The sequence below is a fragment of the Eschscholzia californica genome, unplaced genomic scaffold (assembly GCF_041429995.1).
Source record: "Eschscholzia californica isolate CP2 unplaced genomic scaffold, dmEscCali1.0.p SCAF_4, whole genome shotgun sequence".
Classification (NCBI taxonomy): Eukaryota; Viridiplantae; Streptophyta; class Magnoliopsida; order Ranunculales; family Papaveraceae; genus Eschscholzia; species Eschscholzia californica.
The window spans coordinates 1,117,837-1,139,323 of NW_028238461.1; the positions used below are offsets into that span (position 1 = coordinate 1,117,837).

At 35.0% G+C, this 21,487-nt stretch overlaps 3 protein-coding genes across 4 annotated transcripts; 1 reads left to right on the forward strand and 2 right to left on the reverse strand.

The window, feature by feature from the left end:
• Nucleotides 1-10: 10 nt before the first annotated feature.
• LOC147541287 (protein IQ-DOMAIN 32-like) lies at nt 11-4,068 on the reverse strand. The gene is made up of 6 exons (XM_086633829.1): nt 3,623-4,068; nt 2,698-3,360; nt 2,382-2,597; nt 2,181-2,261; nt 488-2,088; nt 11-360 (listed from the first exon to the last, which is right to left on the reverse strand). Coding segments are annotated over exons 1-6 (2,652 nt in total). The 5' UTR covers nt 3,713-4,068; the 3' UTR covers nt 11-359.
• An 8,040-nt stretch (nt 4,069-12,108) lies between these two features.
• On the forward strand, nt 12,109-14,713 carry LOC147541288 (L-ascorbate oxidase homolog). 2 transcript variants are annotated; one of them, XM_086633833.1, is made up of 8 exons: nt 12,109-12,215; nt 12,331-12,516; nt 12,617-12,726; nt 12,803-13,073; nt 13,179-13,275; nt 13,359-14,070; nt 14,150-14,228; nt 14,323-14,713. In XM_086633833.1, the coding sequence occupies exons 2-8, from the start codon at nt 12,379-12,381 to the stop codon at nt 14,524-14,526; spliced, it is 1,611 nt and encodes a 536-aa protein (XP_086489959.1). In that variant the 5' UTR covers nt 12,109-12,215; nt 12,331-12,378; the 3' UTR covers nt 14,527-14,713. The 2 variants fall into 2 exon arrangements, with proteins under 2 accessions (XP_086489959.1, XP_086489960.1); XM_086633834.1 differs by having other exon boundaries at nt 12,119-12,209.
• Nucleotides 14,714-19,398: 4,685 nt separating this feature from the next.
• Nucleotides 19,399-20,998, reverse strand: LOC147541289 (uncharacterized). The gene has a single exon (XM_086633835.1). The coding sequence runs from the start codon at nt 20,670-20,672 to the stop codon at nt 19,629-19,631; it is 1,044 nt and encodes a 347-aa protein (XP_086489961.1). The 5' UTR covers nt 20,673-20,998; the 3' UTR covers nt 19,399-19,628.
• Between the last annotated feature and the right edge of the window lie 489 nt (nt 20,999-21,487).

Below are 21,487 nucleotides of genomic sequence, written 5' to 3' on the forward strand. Positions count from 1 at the left end.
AAACTCATAGTTTCTAATCAAATCAATCTAATTTAAGAGGAACTTAATAAGAAATCTTGCCGAAAACAAGCCCACTAATCACACAAAAAAATAGTTATAGAAACAAATACAGAAATAAACCTCGGAACATTGTTTTTAGATACCATATAATGTACACACAATCTTCAAATTTCTTTCCAGATTTCTCCATTCCTGCAGTCAATAAGTAAGTCTAATCTAACACGCGAACAAGTGAAGATCGGCTTTGAAGCTCAGCCTCTGGTGGACTTCAGATGCTCTGCCTTCTGAAGCCGGTTTAAGATCCCATTCTTTCAGAGCAAGACCAGCCGATATTCGAGGACCAACTCGGGAATTTTCGCTCTGGAACAAGCAAAATTCAAGTTACGAAATAAGGAGCTAGTTTCGGTGGTTAATGAAAGCATTGATGTCGTGTGCAAGGCTACTTATACTTGGAAGATAATATATAAGATATAGATATATAAGTTACCAAGGAGAATTTGCTCGGTTTTCATTTGCACCGTTTTCATTTCCACCTAGTTGCTTCTGAGGCGTCGATGCCTTAGTACGAGGAGAGCCTTGCTTTCCATTAATTGCAGGTAAGGAATGTCTCTTTTTTATGTAAATGTCTTTCTCTTGTGCAGCAGAACTCGACCTAGGAGAGCTGCTAGGATGAGCTTTGGCCCTTGCAGATTCTGTGGCTTGCATATAGCTCGGAAGGGAGTTACTTCTACTAACATTACTATCCCTTGCCTCAACATCGACATGATCAGATCGTCCTGAACCGAATGAGATTCGCTTCTTCACATTTTTCGGGTCTTTCATCGATTTCTCTATACTATTTCTAGCACTTGAATCGGGAGTTGCACTCAACGGGGACTTCTTGGTTGGTGATTGAGATTTTCTGGTTTCGATGGACTTGGATCCATTTAAGCCCACTTTTTTCTTTTTCTGTTTCCTTGATACCTTACTTGATGGTGTTTCATGCAATTCAGGGGTAGCTATATCGTTTCCTGGAGATCCATTGACGGATGATTGATGAGCTTCCTGACTTATTATAGCTTCGAGTTGGGTCTGAACATCAGGTGCAGTAGTTACTGGCTTCTGGTCCTTGTTAGGGGTTTCTGATGAATCAACGGATTCTTTGTTACCATCCTCAACTGGCAAGAGGGAAGAGACAGGAGCATCAGGTGAGATAGGTTCCGAAACGAAGTCGTTCTTGTTATCAACTTCTAGATTTTCAGGATTAGATGGGATATCTGTTTCCCCATTTGTATTCTCATCGACATCTACTGCAACTTTGGTTTCGTTACCAAAATCTTCCACACGAATTTCAAACCTATCAGGTGAATCAAGAGTAGAAGAAATCGAAAGTTCAGTGCCACATTCAGAACCTTCAACATACAATCTTGGATATTGAGAGACCAAATTTTCTGTCGGAACATGTTCCTCGATTGCCACTTTATTTGCTTGAAAAACAGGGCTATCCAATTTCATTTCAAGACCATCATCTTGACAAAGTGATCTACCAGAGATGGTTCTCAAACTCAGTTCTTCAAGTTTTGATTTAGCAGCGATGAAAGCAAAATCACTTGCCTTACTAGTTTCAGTTTCCGTCTTTTCAGAAGTATCATTTCTCTCTGAAGATTTGTGTTGCTCAGAGTCTTCGTTGAGTTCATTCCTGTCGATATTTGAAGAGATATTGGATTCCTGGTTCGAACTACCATCTTCAAGCTGAGACAGATGTGCTGTTTCTGAAGAAGAGATTGTTTGAGAAACCTGAAAGTCCAAGTTTTCTGCATCAATCGAATTCTCTCCATTGGGATTTGGCATTGTCATTTCCGTAACATTAGACGTCAAATCAGCTGATTCAGAGCTAACTGCGGGAGGAACTTCAAGGCCTACTTCACAAGCAATGGTATCAATCCTTTCTACTTGATTCTCATACTCCGAGTTGAATTTTGGTTTGTGTGGCTGTTTATATTTCGAAGACGACACAGTCGTCCACCTATCAAACCATTTCCAAGAAGAATCTCTCGAGGCATCATATTTTATACGAATTTGCTTTTTCTTTGGCGTCGATTCCAAAAGCTAACAACACAAACGACATACAAGTTCACTTATAATCGAACTTATCTTATTTTAAGCCAAACCCAGAAAAGAATCAAGTCAAATAACCATACCTGACGAGCAAAAACGTTCGTGAGCAAACTCTGAGTCGAAGAGTAATTAGTCTCTGTCTGTGTTCCTGAATCTACTTTTCCCTAGAACAGAAAGGAAGTTCAGAAAACTATACAAACCAAGGCTAGTTTTTGAACATTATACTTGAAATAACTATTCATCTTCATATTGGATATGAGAAGGAAAGAACGGGCGTAACTTACCGAAGGTCTCTGGTAACTCTTCTCCTGCTCGTCAAGCTTCTCTTCGATAACTGACCCCTCTAATGATTTTGCACGACGAGCACGAACAAGAGCTTGCATTTTGACAATGGCTTGAACACAAATTAAACTCCCCACTGCCTGTCTCCTCACTAAAAGCCCACGAAAAGCTGCTTGCAGCTTAACTACATTCTTAAGCTTCAAGAATGCTCTTTTCGCCTGCAAATTTGATGTTTGAAGTTAAATTCTGATCTAGTAGGTGACCGAAAAGAAAAAGTTACAGATTTGAAGAAGATAGGTTGGGAAAAAAAAAAGGTACCAAGTATCCTCTGATTGCGGCTTGGACGACAACGGCCACAGGTTCCTCGAGGTTAAGATCAACCTTGATAAAATTCACCATTGTTGTTGAAGAATCAATAGTACTTGAATTTTCATCTGAAACAGTTTCTGCATTCTCAATAGCTTCCTCAGTAGGACTTATGGGATCAGACAAGTTAGGGCTCACTTCATCTAGCACTGGAGTTGGCTCGTCTAGCTCTCTCAATTCAGATCCTATCTCAGCATCATCAAGCTTGTTTTCTTCTGTCGACAACGGAATCTCCTCGGCCTCCACCTCAACCTCATCTACCTGTTCAGATTCAGAGACTTTTTCCGGAACAGATGGTTTACTAACTCCCGTCGACAATGTATAAATCACTTCATCTGATACTTCCGATACAGAAGTTTTCTCATCGAAAACAGGCTTACCCACATCATTTGACAATGTATGAGTCGCTTCGTTTGGCAATTGAAGTAGAGATATTTTCTCAGAAACAACAGGCTTAAATCTCTGTGAAGGGAAGTCGATATTGGGAGGTTCTAAATGTTCTTCATTTCTAGTCGATTTCGTTTCTAAAAATGTACTATTGTTACTTATATCTTGTTGGCTAATAATAGATCTCTTCCGAAAACTCCACCCTCGTTTTCCCCCTGAATCTTTGCTCTGTGAAACAAGATTCAGATTCAACAATTAATTAAAGAAGAAGAAGAAGAACCATGGATTGTCCAACCCATATATAGCTTAAAAGATCAAATTTGAATCATATAACATCTTCAAATTTTAGATCATTTAAGCTTCTAATGATTAAACTATAGAAGATAAAGAAAACAGATCAAACCACCAAATTTCATCAAACAAACATTAATAGAACAAAATAAGATCTTCAAATTCGCATTAGAATTCGAAGAAGAAGAAGAAGTAATACCTCTGTGTTTTCGACTTCATCATCGTCACCTCCACCCGATTTTCGACCACAAGTAATAATCTTCAAGCAAGAACTTTTAGATCTCCCCATTTTCTCTTTCTCTAACCAACAACTCAGAGTTTCTTGGATTCTATTCTATATGATTAAAAGAACAACCATTAGAGGAGCTAAGCTAAACAACTTGGATCTTAAATTTTTGGGTTTTATTCTGTTCAATCTTTCTTTCTCTCTCTCTCTCTCTATATCTATAACTGTGGGGAGATTGTTTATTCAGTTTGTTAACAAAAAAAAGCTTTTCTTAGAAACAGTTATTACTTAGATGTAATAATAATATATCGGGGTACTTTTCCGATATTTCTCCTGATATATTGGGAGTAAAGTTGAATAAACCGGTAAATGTTTTCACTGACATATCCAATACCTAGATTTTTGTGTCCTTTAAGAACATAACGGTCGTGTCTTTTCAACTTAGATATAATCCCTCCTTGGATTTTGTTTTAACTTCTTGAAAATTGAACCGTATCTTATTTTGAATCTAACCTATAAGATATAAGTTCTTGATTAGTGCTCCATCCACATCCACATCCACAAAAGTAATTGAGAGTCTCTTTCTTCTTTTATCAGTGACAATACGCCTAGAAAAATATTGACAACTGCCATAAGTGGCTTGAAAACAATGTTATTTGCCGGTTGGTAAGCAATATGGCTAGAGCAAAGCAATAAAACGTTCAGAGTGATGGAAAAACGTGGGAAATATACTTGTTTCAATGAAGCACTTTCTTCACCTTTAAGACACTTTTATGGATGTTCTTAAGAAGACAAATTGGTCTCATTGTTTTTCGTTTTGGAAAACTATCACTCTAGTATGTAATGACCCATGCTTTTAGGTCCTCTTGTAATTTTTTGGTGTCACCTCGACCGATCAATTACTATATCATTACAAAAAAGGTTAAAGTAATTAACAAGTAGAACTGAATGTATCAGTGTACACGTTGCGCCTTAAAAGTTTTAAATTACTAACACTAGAAGAACTTGCAAAAACTTCTACAAAATTATTAGTAATTAACAATAATGTTAGAAAAATATTGTCAACAAAAACATCATATCAAAATAAAGAAAACACAATAAAAATAAAATGGATGAAATATTGACACCCATAAAAGCTTTATTATTAATTTGAAACAATCATTGAGGAGAGCTCAACAATATCTTCATATTTGTCAAGAAATATATGAATGTATTATTAATGTAAAATACATGAACCTATTTATTATACTTATATAATAAAGAAAGTATGAAAAAAAGAGAACTTAGGGGAGGATGATGGTGGGGCAACTGGCATCCCATGTGAGATAGGAAGGAGGTGAGTAAAAGCATGGTGGTCTAAATTAGATCAAACAAAAGAGCAAAAAAAAGAAAAAATGAAATTTGGATAATTATAGAGGCAAAGAGGAGGAGCTGTCCTATAAGAATAATTAAGATCTTCTATCTCTCTTTCTCTAAAATAAAAATAACGTTTTTGTGTGGGAATAAAATAACATCACTGTCCTGTTTTTTCTTTCTTTTTAACTTTACTTTAAGCGTGACCCAACTTGTCATCAAATGAGATCAGGTTGTTTATCTTTAATCCGTAAGGCAAAGTGTCATTTTTGTCCTAATATGCACCTATTTGTCAATTTAACTATTATATAATAGTAAAAGGAGGGTGTAATCCGTCAGAGTCGTGACTGCCAATTTGAGAAATGAGCCCCGCTGTGGTGGGGGTCCAGGGCGGATGCCCCCCCCACCTCCCCCATGGCTCTATAATCCGTGTTCGTCAGGTATCGACACATCTCAATTCTTAAAGAAATATATGATAGGTAGAATCTTAGCTATTGAAGAGAATTTAAAAGTAAATTTGAGAGGTGCAATTACAACCGTTTGAAATAAATTTGGGAGTGTAATCTTAATCATTACTCATTAGAAAGAATTTGAAGATAAATTAGACAGATAAAATCTCAACTCTTATATTCTAAATAAGATATCTGCTACCTTATTATATAGATGATACCTAAAGAAAACTAGAAAAGGATACATATTGTAACCCAACCCTGTAGGCAATATTAAATATCTATCTAAAGGCAACACGTTTCGCTCTCTATGATACCAGTTTTATGGCGCAAAGTACTGTTACTTCACTAATCTATGTTTAAGGATATGGTCCATAAAAGATTTTAAAAAGTTAGGTAATCATAATTTAAGATCAAAATGTCTGTTGCGGTACACCGAAAACAACAAAAAATATGTTGAGTTCGAACTAATGACATGTCAAATATGTTACTTATTTTGTATTAGTCAACAACACAAGAACCAATTCCTAGGACAATTTGTGCAAAGTTTTATAAAAAGGTTGTTGGAAGTTCTACAAAAAGGGTAGGTGATTGAAGCCAAAAGGTAAGTGAAAGAACTATCCATTTCTATTTGCTAGTCCAAAATGCTCTTACTTATTTGCAATCAAAGTTTGCTTCAAGTTAAAGGTTTCCAAGATAATCATTCATTCACTAGTCTACTTTCTTTCAGTATAGAAATCTTTTCATTTGGAGGATAAGTCACAATTAGAAGGTAAGATATGTATAAAAAGTTTGTGGAACTATTCTCGCATTCCAATATCCTTCTTGTTCTTATGTTCTTTCTCTCTCTCTAGAGAAATAGGACCAAAGACAACTAATAGTTGGTGCCATAAAATTTTCCTACTTTATGTAGATACTAGGTATGACCCGTGCCTACGGATGCTTTTGTTGAATGAAAGTTGTATAGAATTATGAATCTAAGAAACTAAAGTTATATATAATGTTTTATTCTCAAAATTTGAATTAGACTAATGAATTGAACAAAAAACAATAATTACGAAATGTAGAAAATGGTATCTAGATATATATGCTTGATTGGTTGTTTGCTCAAACCTCACATGCACTCACCAGAAACACTCGTCGACATTGAATTAAGCACTTTAAGTGTGTTAGTGTAAATGGCTTAAGAAATTAATTGATGTAGTTTTAGTGTAAATGGCTTAACAAATATACTTAAAATTTGTGGCAATTAACAAACTTAATGAGGGGGAGATAGAACCTAAAGGTGAAGTCATTTTGTAGTTGTTTAGTTTGTAGAGATAAAAAGGTTGGTAGAAAGATTAAGTATGAGAAAAAAGATGAAGTCATTTTGTAGTTATTTAGTTTCGAGAGATAAAATTATGGACATGATGAAGAAAAGAAGAAAGGTTGTGTGGTTATAAAGATAGCAGAAAACGTTACGTATGAGAATTCTAAAGGTTTCCATAGAAAATGGAAAAGTTGTCGAGAGAAATTAAAAGGTAGAATATGTGATTTACATAAATCAATCAATGTGACAATTAATAAATTTAATGACGGGAGATAAAATTTTAAGGCTAGAGTCAGAGTTGAATGAAACGAACTATGGTTTATACTAACGTTTGTCTCAAACATTTTGTGTTTTTTCAAATTTTAAAGCAAAGTTTGAGGTTTCATACCAAAATCAAAGAGAATTTTAGAAACTGATCGTATATAATCAAACAACAAAATTCAAAATTTTGATATATGAACCATATAACCTCACACAAAAAGTAAAGAAACTACTTGTCAACCTATAGTATTCCAAATAGAACGAATTAGGATTTCAAGTTTTAATTACATTAGTCCAACACACTGCAGAATCATTCTCTAATAAGACTTCCAATAATATCATAAAGTTGGAAAGTTCTTTCTCCCTTATGTTTATTTTTTTCCTTTAGCTTTTTAGTTTTCCATCAGATGTCGAGACTTCCTAAGATAACTTTTCCAAGGCTGATGCAAACTCGATCTGGAAAAAACGTAGTTAGTTTTTTAGTTCTATTTGGAACCCTTCTTTTCGTTGATCTTCCAGTAACCATGAAAATCACACAAAGAAAACAGAAACGAACCGCAATCCAAACCCCTTTGCAACAAACAATTATTCTCAATACGTTTTCTGAAAGCTCATCCACATGAAAACTTACCGGATTTGTGATCCCTTTTGCCAGTTCTATATTATGGGTTCCCTGGTGATATTATTTTTGTTTTGTTGCTTTGCATTCTTTGTTCTATGTTTTTCCAAATAAGGCTAAAAGAACCCAATATTTTTTAGCACAATTAAAGTGAAGAAAGTTAAAAAAACCTATATCAAAATTTATCAATATAATAGCTAACATGAAGACAAATAAATTGTGAAATTGTAGTTACCATGGTTCTGTAGAAATGTATAACAAAAATCAACTGATTTTCCTCTTTCACATCTTTATGCCATATTTTCTGGTTTATAAACAAATATTGAAGATGAGAAACAAAAACATTGAACACAAAAGAAACATAAACATTGGACTATAAATAGAATAAAATGAATTTTGCAAGGTTGAACCATCTTCAAATCAACCAAGAAATTGTACTATGAGATCACAAATTAACCTTGAAACAACTTTGATGAAGAAAGAAACACAGGCATTGGGCTCTGAATACAATTAATACTTGCACCTTGAATTCAACTCTCTAAGATGAACCAATATCAAATTAATCAAAAAATGTTAAGATCAGGTCCACATTAATCGGTAGCAACTCGAAAAACAAATTTATTGTGAAATTGAGGTTACCATGGTTCGGTAGGAATGCAGAACGAAAATCAACTGATTTGCCTCTTTCACATCTTTACGCCATATTTTCTGGTTTATAAACAAATATTGAATATGAGAAACAAAAACATTGAACACAAAAGAAACATAAACATTGGACTATAAATAGAATGAGTATAGACACCTTAAAATGAATTCTGCGAGGCTGAACCATCTCCAAATCAATGAAGAAATTGTACTATCAGATTCACAAACCTTGAAACAACTTTGATGAAGAAAGAAACACAAACATTAATACTTGCACTTTGAATTCAACTCTCTAGGCTTAACCAACATCAAATCAATCAAGAAATGAAATGTTAAAATTAGGTCCACATTAGTCAGTGGCAACTAAAAAAAATAAATTTAGAAATATATTCTATGATCGATTTTGAATCAACTTCAAATTAGTGTTATTCCAAACCAAGCAAATGTATTATATAGATTGTTGTCTAACTTCCCTCCATCGATTTCGAATCAACTTCAAATTAGTGTTATTCCAAACGAAATTAAAATAGAGACAAATATGCTAAAAATTTAGAAAGAAAAACTGTATAAATTACATATGAAGATGGAGGTGAAGATAAAATCAAGCAAATGTATTATATAGATTGTTGTCCAACTTCCCTCCATAAGATTTAATAACTAAAACTCCCATCATTTAGTTTGTAACTGAAAATCATTTAATCAGATTAAATAAAAAATGTGAGAGGTTGATTAAATAGGAAGAAATTTAGGTTGTAACGGCCAAATTAATGACTTTTTAACGTGAATCATAATTGGAAGGATCTAAAGGTTGATATTAGTGTTGATATGCGACGGACGGTTGGATTTATCCCGATGTTTGTCCCAGTTAACAATAAATAAGAGCTATGCACGTATTATTTGTTTTGTTAATCTTAAATAAATAGAGGGTCAAGATTTATCATGAGATAACGGACGGCTAGATTTATCTGTAGTTTGTCTTTGTTTTGTCTTTGGTTTGTCCCAGTCAGCACTCAACATCTTGTTTTATATAATAGATATCACCTATACAAGATTGAGCTAAGCAGCCCATTTAGGTAGAACTAGATCCTTATAAGGCCCAACAGAGGGATATTTGGCCCATGAGTCTTAACAAACTTTCATTTGATCCATGCCCACTTAAAATACTATCAACCCCTCTGTTCTTGACAAACATCCAACTAATCCAAATAATGAAATAAGGAACTACCGAATAAATTAAACAAAGAAATGAAAGCGGAAGTATTAATCGTGGTTTACTTAACAATGAATTAAACATAACTACTTGTGAACTCAACCACCATATCAATTATGGAGTAACCTCACATGTAAAACCTATGTCCAATTAAAGTTGTATAACTAAGCATAAATTTGTATTTTCTTTTAGGAGGATTAAATGTAACTTTTTGATAGGATCATTTGGCCCTCTTGGTTCTTCATAAACCCATTGGAGGTAGTTAAGGTCAACCAAAATTTCGAAATAGTATATAGTCAACAATGCATGTGAGAGTGGGACATGACAACTAGTGACCACCAATTAAGATGGTATATATAGTTCCACTTGGTGCTCTAGTTTACAAAATTCAATGATCCCATGGTTGGCTAAAATTTAGGTTTAACTTTTACCCATGTAGTCACCTTCCAAGACATTGGATCTAGAAATTGGTGTTTCTTTTGTACTTGTATCTAACACTCCATTTATTTAGAACTCATTTTAAGTAAAGGGTGTGTACTACGTAGTTACGATCACATTTAATTTTTCACATCTTATGTTTGTACGAACAATAAGTTGTTAGCAACAAGTATTATTTATTGAACGACTCAACTCAGAAGCTAGATATGGTTTTTGGAGGTTCTATTGTAGTACTGAATATAAAAGAGTTCATGTCGAAATACTTGAACATTAACTCCAACTTAATTTGAAGAGTTCAGAGACTAAAAATAAATGAATAAATGAAGTAAAAAAGAGAAACTAACCTATCAATAAGTTGGTGAAAAAAATGAAATAAATAAAGTAGCTAGAAAAGCCAAACCAATATCACAATTTGTTATCTTTTGTTGGTGATATATATCTTGCCCAATAAACCCTAAACTTGAGAACCATTCAAGAATATCACACTTTGGTCATGAACACAACTTCATCACTTTTTGTACTTTTTTTTTTATGTCTTAAATCCTTTCACATTTTTATCAAGATTGTTTGTTGGCTACTCTATAAGTTAGTCTTTAATCACATTTTCTTTGGTTCTATAGTCACATTTTCTTTGGTATTTTCCGCAGGCAGGAGTCAATATTTGTCTACGAGAGACTTTCTCAACACATACGTTAATAAGACTGCTGTATTAAATTAAATATTAGTTAATGTTTTGCATCCTAGGCCTGAGGCTAACGGTTATAGATTTCTGTTCCTAGAAAAAGTTCTAAGAGTCCACGTGAAATGTTTCGAGATTTACTGAACTTGGGCTTGCATTTATATACTCTAAGTTTTGGATGCTCCCATAAGAGGTATGGGGTTATCACAGTGTCACACCTTTACATTCTGATAGCGTTTCTAGTGACACAAGCCTATACAACTATTGGTATTCCTTCTTTCGCAACTTTAGTCTAAATCTAACGAATATACTTGACGCAAACTCTACGAATCCATGGAAAGAATAGTTCGACACTTGTTCCCATCAGTAACTCAAATTCAAAACATATTTTTATATCTATATGAAACTATCGTAGTATATATCTCCAACTTTGTTCCAATGCAAAATAGTTTTTCTAGAACAACGGTGATATAACTACCTAGAAAACAACAAGTTGGTAGGAGTATAAAGCAATCAACAAGTATACCAATTCTTCCAAGTTAATCAAATTATGGAATAATGGGAGTTCATTCCATGTGAATATGATTAGGTTCACATAATCAATGCCGAGATTTATGCCAATTTTGACCCTCTGAGTAATCATCAATTTTATCATCATTAGCTGTCACTATAATAAGCAATGACCAAACGCCTTTGATGATCTCATCGCAGCCGTCGATTTGAATTACTTTTTTTAATGCTTCATCTGAAACCGTGTTTCTTTCTTAACACTTTTCCTGGCCAAAATAAATGAAAAGCATTCGTCAATCACGCTGACTTTTATTGACTAGCTGGCAAAAATAGCTGACATGGCATTTTGAAACAATAAAAAGAGATCAATCAACTTTTGTTACACTGAATCTAAAGTGGGTGAATGAAGAACAAAATCTATCCAATCACAACCCAAGTCATCTCTTACTCTTGCTTATCGAGTCACGCCACCTTCTGTGAACGATGGGCCGGGTCAAGTCAGCCTGGGTTATATTCCAGTCCCGTGTTGGGTTTGATTGTGCTTAGCGTGCCAATCTGGCCCGACAATGACTTCAGATTGGGGTAAAATTTGTTACTTCGATCTGTACTAAGCAAAATTGTTATCTTATGCGTTTGTTGGGTAAGTTTGTATTTATTCTAAAGGGGTAATTTCTATATAAGCCGATCGATTTTTCTGAAAACGAAGTTTTTGTTCATGATATACTAAGGATACGAGCTTAAACGAACCGACCGACCCTACCCAGAACAATGTGAGCACGGGTTCGCAGGGACCGCCCGAAGCCTGACCCAACCGGTTCTCTCAAGCCGATAGACAACAACAATCGTCTGAAAAAATAATATGGTGGGTTTGTATCACCCACGTTATTCTCGAAATTGAAATTCTAGCCATTGGATCTAAGGGTCACCAATCTAACGGCTCAGAACTGTTTTGTTACTTAAACAAGTGGTTAAAGCATTTCTCTTTCGCGCGCCATTCTGTATTTAAGGAGGAAAGATGATCACTAGTTTGATGATCCCTCAACACTAAAACTTTGTGAAATTCCAGCAAAAAATTGATCAGATTAAGGTTAAGGTTTGATCCTCTTCCTTGGGTATTTTGAATTATCTCATTTGATTTTGATTTGGGTGACCTCTTCTTTCTTATTTTGATATTCTTTTAGTGACTGGTTTGATGTTTATTTTTATAGATAAGAAGAAAATCAAGTTTGGGGAGGAAGAATTTTGCAGGAAAAAGAATGAAAGAATCAATTTTACCACATTTGATATGTGGGGTTTTGATTTGTTTGAGTTTGGTGAAAGCAGAGGATCCTTATAAATATTTCACATGGACTGTTACTTATGGAACAATTTCTCCTCTTGGTGTTCCTCAACAGGTAAATTCATCATCTTCTTGAGATTGAATTTTGATTTATTAGGGTTTTGTATTTTCAATTTCTTGATGTTTTTTTTTTTTTTTAATTTGGGGGTTTGAAGGGTATTCTTATCAATGGACAATTTCCTGGTCCTAGACTTGATGTTGTTACTAATGATAACATTATCATCAATGTCATTAACAAGCTTGATCAACCTTTTCTCTTAACTTGGTTAGCTCTCTCTCTCTCTCTCTCTCTCTGAGCATCTAGTTTGGTTCTTTTAATGTGATTTTGATGATGGAAACAGGAATGGGATTAAGCAGAGGAAGAACTCATGGCAAGATGGAGTTTTGGGAACAAATTGTCCAATTCCTTCAAATTCAAACTACACATACAAAATGCAGACCAAAGATCAAATTGGGACATTCACATATTTCCCTTCAACAAAATTTCACAAGGCTGCAGGTGGGTTTGGAGCGATTAACATTTATGCTAGACCACGAATACCCGTCCCATATCCCCTTCCTACTTCGGATTTCACCTTACTTATCGGCGATTGGTACAAAACCAACCATAAGGTAAACTGCTAAACCTTTATGGTGTGCCACATTCTGTTTGTTTGTTCTTAGTTCATCGGTATGAGTTCCGTTCTAACCACTATGAGATTCAACCTGTATATATAGGTATTACAAGGATTCTTAGACTCGGGGAGATCTCTTCCGTTCGTGGATGGTCTTCTAATTAATGGTCGAGCGGGTTCCACCTTTACCGGTGACAAAGGTAGCTATTGCTTCTTCACTTCTCGCTTGTTATGTGAAATTAGTTCATTCGGTGAATAAGCTTGATTTATGTCAAATTTGCAGGTAAAACATACATGTTTAGGGTGTCGAATATTGGATTATCAACCTCAATCAATTTTAGGATCCAGGGTCACAAGATGAAGCTAGTTGAATGTGAAGGATCTCACACAATGCAGAACTTTTATGAATCTCTTGACATTCATGTTGGTCAATCTCTATCGGTTCTAGTCACCTTAGACCAACTGGCGAAAGACTACTTCATCGTTGCTTCCACTCGTTTCGCGAAACCCATTTTAACTAGAACTGCGGTATTACATTATTCTAATTCTCGCGTTGGACCTTCTGGCCCATTGCCAATTGCCCCTACTTACCAAATTCACGGGTCCATGAAGCAAGCCCGAACCATTCGATGGAACTTGACAGCAAATGCAGCTAGACCAAACCCACAAGGTTCATTCCATTATGGAAAGATAAAGACGTCAAGAACAATTATCTTGGAAAACTCGGCTTCTTTGATAAACAGGAAGCTTCGTTACGCTGTTAACAAGGTTTCTTACGTTAACTCCGATACCCCTTTGAAGCTCGCTGATCATTTCAATATCCCCGGTGTTTATAGTACGAAAACCCTCCAAAGTCAACCTACTTCTGCATCTGCATATCTTGCTACTTCAGTCCTACAAGCTTCCCTTCACGAGTTCATCGAAATTGTGTTCCAAAACAATGAAAACGAAATTCAGTCTTGGCATATTGATGGATATGATTTTTGGGTTGTTGGGTAAGTAAAAACAACTTAATCGAAATCGAAACAGAATTTTCGATGTTCTAAAACTGATTAAGTTTTCTTAATGATGCAGTTATGGTAGTAAGAAATGGAACCCATCTTTAAGGAAAAGCTATAATCTGCTTGATGCTTTCACAAGACACACTGTGCAGGTAACCATATAAGATATTCTAAACTTCTTCGTGTTTGATATGCAAAAATCATTTGTACTAATTGTCGTCAAACTATGTACGTGTATATATGAAGGTATATCCGAATTCATGGACTTCGATATTGATTTCATTGGATAACCAAGGTATGTGGAATATAAGATCGGCGAATTGGGCAAGACAGTACTTGGGTCAGCAGTTTTATCTAAGAGTTTGGACGGAAACACAGAACCTAAAAAACGAATACAACATTCCTCCAAATGCTCTACTTTGTGGAAAGGCGAAGGGACGACTTACTTAGCGAATTCCATTTCTATGCAATTTATATAAATTTAGTCACAAGGGTTTGACTAGACGAAAAAAAATCGTTGTAACATTAGACCCCACTTGATAAATGTATCTTTAATTCCTTATTTATTGCATAACTTGAAGAATAATTAGAACTTTTTTAAGTTCATTTGCTAATTAATTTTGAGATTTTTAAATCAGATAAGTAAGTTGATACGTTAACAATTTATATAATTCGAATTCTGATAGATCTAAGTGAATGTTGTGGTATATGGAAGAAATTAAACTTGATTTCTGAACAGAGTTAGAAGGTCATAAAATAGGGAAATGATTGGCTCGAAAATTGTGGCAGAACATAGGCCGAACCGTGATGTGGCTGACTCCAATTGGTCAGGTCATTTCCCCGTGATCAATTGGAGCCAGCCAGTCACCATTCGACCTGTGGTCAGCCCCAGGTTTTCGGTCATTTAAAAATAGAATGTTTGGGTTTCAGCAAATGGTCTGAAATTATAGCTAAATCAATGAATCAAAATGAAGATGATGAAACACACCTTTTTTTGAGGGTCTCAAAACAAATGAATAGCTATAGATGGTCAAGCTAGAAAACCTATTTCCTTCCCTAGGTCTAGGAATCGAGTCACTTGGGTTTTAGGCTTCCTTGACAAGTATCCCAACTTCAACTACTAAAAACCCCCCCAAAAAAAAGAACTACTAAAAAACCCCAAAAGGAAATTAAGGGACAATTTTGACTGATGGAAAAATAATTTGGAAGGGTGTCAACTCAAATATTTAAATTTGTCATTAAAAAAATTACATTTAGTTTTCTACATGAATAACAAGGCATCCTAAAGGACTAACATGCTTAGTTCTCTACATGACCAGTAAAACTGTCAATACAAGATGCAGTAAGTATACAATTTAAACCTTTATAGTTGTGGAAGGAACCCATTATATTTTAGAGAAATTTAGTTAAATTTCCTTATAAATTTTGCCTTTTCTTAAAAAAAAAATACGTTATTTTTTCTTTTTTCTTTTTATAGTTTTCAGCTCTCTATGGCATTTTCTTGGTTGTGAAAACTGAGTATTTCAGTTTTTCTCTAATTTCCCTTTCTATCTGATATGTCTATTTTCTAAAAGTTCTAAGTTTAGTAATCAAACGAGATTGAACACAATGAATTCAATCTTTCTTGTTGGTAAATTGAATCGTCAAACCCATTCACCTTCATCGAGTTTTGAAAAAAGATCGGTTTTAGAGGAAGATCGAACTATTAGCTTCATCTTGAGTTTTTCTTCAATTGGTTGTGTTGTGAAGAAGATGAAGATCGAACCAAGTCTAAGAATATGAAGATTAAATCAAATCTAAACAAGAAAATTAAGTTTTTTTTTTTAATGGAAAACAAGAAAATCAAGTTTTCATCTAACTTTCTTCTTTTTCTCCCTTCCATGGAACCCCCTGAGCCTAATATTGGTTAGTGCTGACAATAAAACGTCAATAGGTTGACTAGGGCGGCACGTACCAGATCCCTAAATAGTTTGAGCAAAATTTTGATAGAACCAATAGAGGAGTTGACACGAAAGAGCTCTGCCACCTGAACCCTGGAATGGTAGGTTAGCACGAGTTTCTTAGGCACCTCGAGCGCTGTTATGACTTGACAAAAGGTCAGCAAATGGATGGGTCTGAGTCAGCTCTGTCACCTAAGTCCTAGAACAGGAGGTCGGTAGAAACAAGATCGACACCTTCATCTCTGCTCTGTCCAACAAAAATGTTTGTTACACGGAAGGTCAGATAGCGTTGAACATCAACTTGCCATATCGAGAAGGTACCATCATACGACCATGATAAAAAAGATTCCACTAAAGACCCTGTCGCGTGGTCTTCATTAACCCGTTGATTGACCACCATGCGAACCTATATTAACAACAATGACTCGCTCTGAAAAAGATCAGACCCTTGACTTTTCATTGACTTTCAATCTTTATCACTTAACTGACTTGGGCGTCGGAGTGGCTTTGCAGGTACCCCATTAAATCAATCTTTAACTTTTGTGAAATTGAACCCAACTCAATATCACCCATAGGTGCTCTTAAAATTTCCAGGACATTTTGTTTCTTAGAACATCTCTAGTGCAACAGTCAAGTCTTAGAAACTCTGGTGCCATAAAGATAGTTATACTTTATTGTGTTTAATCTTAGCTCTATATATATATATGTGTGTGTGTGTGTGTGTGTGTGTATAGAGTCCTTGTAGTACTAAATAGACCCATTTTAGTCTTGTTTGATTATTTATCAAATCTATCCACTCTTATGATTATAAATAGATATAGAGGTAATGGTTTTCTTAAAACCATTGAATCTTTTTACCAAGGTAATGTTGGAATCGGAGTCGATTTTGGCAAACCCGACTCGTCAAACTCATAAACGGAATACGCCATTGCGTTTGTCTCATCGAGCTCTTAAACTTAGAGCCAAGAATCACTCAAAACCAATTCCGAATGAATGAGAAATTCAAGTTCGACGTTTGCACGTAGTTCAGTTAAGTTAGGGACTAAAGCGTCAAAATGGACAAGTCAGCTTGAGGACCAATTGGGCGAAGCGAGCACACCCTGATCTGGACGGCTCGCGTTCACTCCGCGCAATTGGACCAGATGTAACACTTTCACGTAAGTGTCTTCGGGGCCTCGGTGGGATTCGTCCAGAAGCGTTGGATCCGCAAGGATCCAAGGGTAGGCGTTAAACCCGCGTCGGCTACAAGGTGGGCTACGCGGAATCTCTTATCTAACAGTCCATTTGTCATCTGTCGGGCTCCATTCGGGATCCAACTAGTGGCTTCCGTTTACTCTGCCTTTTCAAGCGAAATTCGACGGATTAGAATGCAACCGACTCTTGTGTGGACAATTATTTCAAGTTTAGTCCTCACTTTTGAATAGTTGTGTCCCTTTACCCCAACAGACACATGTACCTATTCAATTCCTATACAAACAATCCAAAACTATTCCAATTCTCATCTAATCCATTTCCTTCCTTTCTTCTCTTCTAAAATTCAGTATTCTGGTGTGTCGCGAATATAAATCTGATTTTAGAAGTATTCTAGTATATCTAGAAAAATAAGAAAGAGATCTCCGAGTGAATTCCGTCTATTTTATTCTTCTGTTTTGGAATCAGTATTCTAGTGTGCCTGGAAAATAATTCTGATTTTAGAATTATTTTAGTGTGTCTGGAATTCCAAATAGAGAAGTATCTGAATGAAGTTATAATAGTCAAATGTCTGGAAGATCTGTTCGCTTCAGTCTAAGAGCTCATAGTATTTACGAAGGTTCGTCTGCTTTCAAAATATAGAAGTACCATCTTAAATTCTAAAAGTATAGTCGTTGTATCCCGAAGGCATACACCCTAACGATTGGTACTGTTACGGGGGGTGTAAAATGTCTTAAGGAAAGAGAATTTATTTTCGCCTCGACTCCTTTATCTTTTGTCTATCTCGGTTAATCCGAAAGAACGAATTACTGATAAAGTCGGTATTCGCTTATCATTTATCTCTTTATAACTTAGAGAAAGGAAGCTCCCTACTTCAACCCAGACTCTGTCTTAATCAAGACAAGACAAAGATTAAGTGAACTCAAACCCTAACCAGAGGAACAACAAGTAATACAAGAGTAAACCTTGAGGTTTAACAACAAAAATACTTAAACCATGTAAATTAACTTCTATATTTCAGCCATATAAACCCTGATTTCATCTCTTTCAAGAGTAAAAACTGATTATATATATATATATAGAGAGAGAGAGAGAGAGAGACATCTCTTTCAAGGTAAAAACTGATTTTATATATATAGAGAGAGAGAGAGAAGTTCCCAGCCCATTGATGTCCGAGCTTAGAAACTCAAATTAAATCCAAATGCCATAAATGTTATGTTTTTCAGTACTGAAAGAGGGAATAAATGTGCAAAATTCAATAAAAGAACAGACAGTACTCCCCATACACACTTCTCTAAGATTTTAGGGTTACAGTGGTGGAACCCCTTAAACCTGCAAAAATCAAATCTCATTTCGATATTTCTATTTATCACCCTCCTCTCTCTACAAAAAAGTTTCTTTCTCTCTTCACTCATCATCACTTTCCTCAAGAAAGAATCTTCATGTCTCCACCATCACCTCAACACCACTTCTCTATGCTATTCAAAAACCCTAACAACTCAACTAATGAGAAGCTAAAACTACAATAAAGTGATCATCAAATTAAAGACCTTCTTCAATCATGAATTTCTTTTCTAGCTTAGTAATAAATGCCAAATTTTCACCAAATATTTTTTATAACTAGTATTTCATAAACACTACTATATGCATGCATTTGCTAGTGATCAAATCTTGGAAATAATTTGAGGATTTAAAATAATTAGAAAAACTAGCAACCATTCCATTTCTCAAATTTTGACAGAGTGGAATTCGAAGAAGGTAGCAGATAGGAAATCTTTCATTTGTTCGTGCATCCTTTCTGTCATTGTATGGGCCACTTGGTTAGAGCAAAACAACTTAGTAATGGAGAATGGTAATGATAAAGAGGCTTCTACGGAGAATATATATATATATATATATATATATATATATATATATATATATATATATATATATTAGTGAAAATTTTGATACACTACTCCTTTCAGCCATTATAGTAGGAATTGGGATGTCATGTAATTGCTTTCACATTTCTCCTTTGTGGTGCTTTTGTTGGTTAACCATCTTGCTTTCCACCATGGTTATGTTTTTGATCTTCCTAGAATGAAACTATTTCACCTTCTCAAAATAAAAAAAATAAGAAAAACTAATAATGTTTTTTGCGATCGATAGTATAAAGAGGTAACGTGAAGCATTATGAACTCTTTTCATATACCCAATCCATCTTTACTATTTCTTTCTTCTCAAGTACTCCAATTGATACATCTTCTCATTGTCCCCAATTAACAAGTAAACACACACCTCAAAAGAAACATTAGCTAGAGCAACATAAGAAAGATTAAAAACTGATACTAATACTACCATATCCATATACCACAACCCAAATAACCGTAAAGAAACAACATTAATTTATAGAGTAAGAGAGATCTTAAGTTAAGGTGATTAAGGGAATGCACCATTACTTGTGGATAAGTTGGACCAAGAAAATGATGGGTTCCAGTAAGTACCCAATTCTCCTGATCCTGTAAGAGTAGATACCGGTTCGAAGGAAGAATGAGTTGATTGTGAAGCAACATTGTTTAACCCAGACGATGAATGGTCCGAGTAGTAATTCGTCGAAGACCTAAGTCTTTGATAAAGCTCTTGAAAACCTGTGTTTTGAACTTCACCTACCCCTGCAGCCAAGAAGTTTTCTTGTTGTTGTTGTTGTTGTGGAGTTTGATTTTGGTTGTTTCTCCAAAAAGAGCTGCACAAACTAAAAGGGAGATGAGTACTTGTATGATCTAAACCCAAGGATCTTGCATTTATAGTGCTTGTAGTTACTATTGAGTCAGTAATCATATGAGATCCAGTCATATTTCCTTCCTCCTTAATGTGATTAGGGTTAGGGTTTTGAGTACTGGCTCTAAGTAAGGCTAACAATTGAGAACTAGTATGTGGTTGTGAAGGCCAAAGAACTTGATTATTGGTGGAAGGTGGATCATGATCATGAAACCCAAAACTAAGACTCGGCTTAACGATATCCGGTGACACCGATCTAATATTCTTCCCCCCGGAGCTCGCTTTTCCACCGGCTGCAATAGTTGACATAATAGAACTCTTGTTTTTCCGACAACCGCCACCAATTGGAACGTTTCGAAGAGCACCGCCTTTAGTCCAGTAACGTCGGCACGTCTTGCAGAAGTGACGAGGCTGAGTAAGGTTGTAGTTGTTATAATAACAGAACTTAGTGTTTGAAGAATCACATCTAGGGCACCTTAGGTTTTGTTGATCTGAAGTTGGTGCAGCAGTAGTAGTTGTTGTTGTAGTAGTAGTTGTTGCAGTATTTGCAATATTGGCAATAAGAGTTGAAGGAGAAGAAGATATTGTAGATCCTTCCAAAACTCTACTAATTCCTACACAATTAATGGGCGATGATGATATTTTCCTCTCTCCACCAAGATCAAGTAAACTTGAACTTCCTCCTCCCAAGAGCTCTTGAATCATCTTTTCTTTTCTTCCTTTTCCTTCTTTCTAGCAAACTATAACAATCTAGAACCAAAAAAAAAATGCTAACAAGGGTAAGAGCTAGAGACAATCCAAGAGAGAATAAAAGAAGTAGATTGTTTTTGTTTTTTTTTTTTTTTTTTGTTGAACTAAGTAGATTGTGTTTGTTGTGTAATGGATGTTTGTATGTAGAGAGAGAGAGAGAGAGAGACTGAGAGAGAGAGAGAGAGAGAGAGTTAGTTGGGTGGAAAAGATAGAGGATTGGTAGCAAAAGGGAGGTTATAATATAGATGAAGCTCAAAAATGAAGGAATAGAGACAACCCTTGTTTATGATCTCAATAAAAGTAGTTTTGGATTTCTTATAAGTGGTTTTTCTTTTTTTACCTTTCTATTTATTTATAGTTTTTTTTTTTTTCTGAGAGAGATGATGCAACAAGAAAAGAAGATCGCCAAATTAACCCCTCTCTGCTCACTAGTTTTTTTTTTATGTAAAAACAAATTATTATTTCTTTTTTGTTGAAGAATGTAAAAAACAAATTTGATAGTAAGACTAGATTACTGTCCTCAGCTTTCATCAAAAAAAAAAAAAATTACTGTCCTCATGATTTAAATGACAACTTAATTAGGGTTTTCTTTTTAAAGAAAAGAGATAGTTTACCTAGAAATTCCAACTAATTGTAAATAATAAAAGAGAAATGGTTTTTTTCAAAATTGATAGGTTGTGTCATCATTTTTATTGATTGATGTTGTGTCATCAGTGTATCTAGTAAGAGTCTAAATGATTCTAGTATTAGTGAAGCCTTTCTTTAGTAGA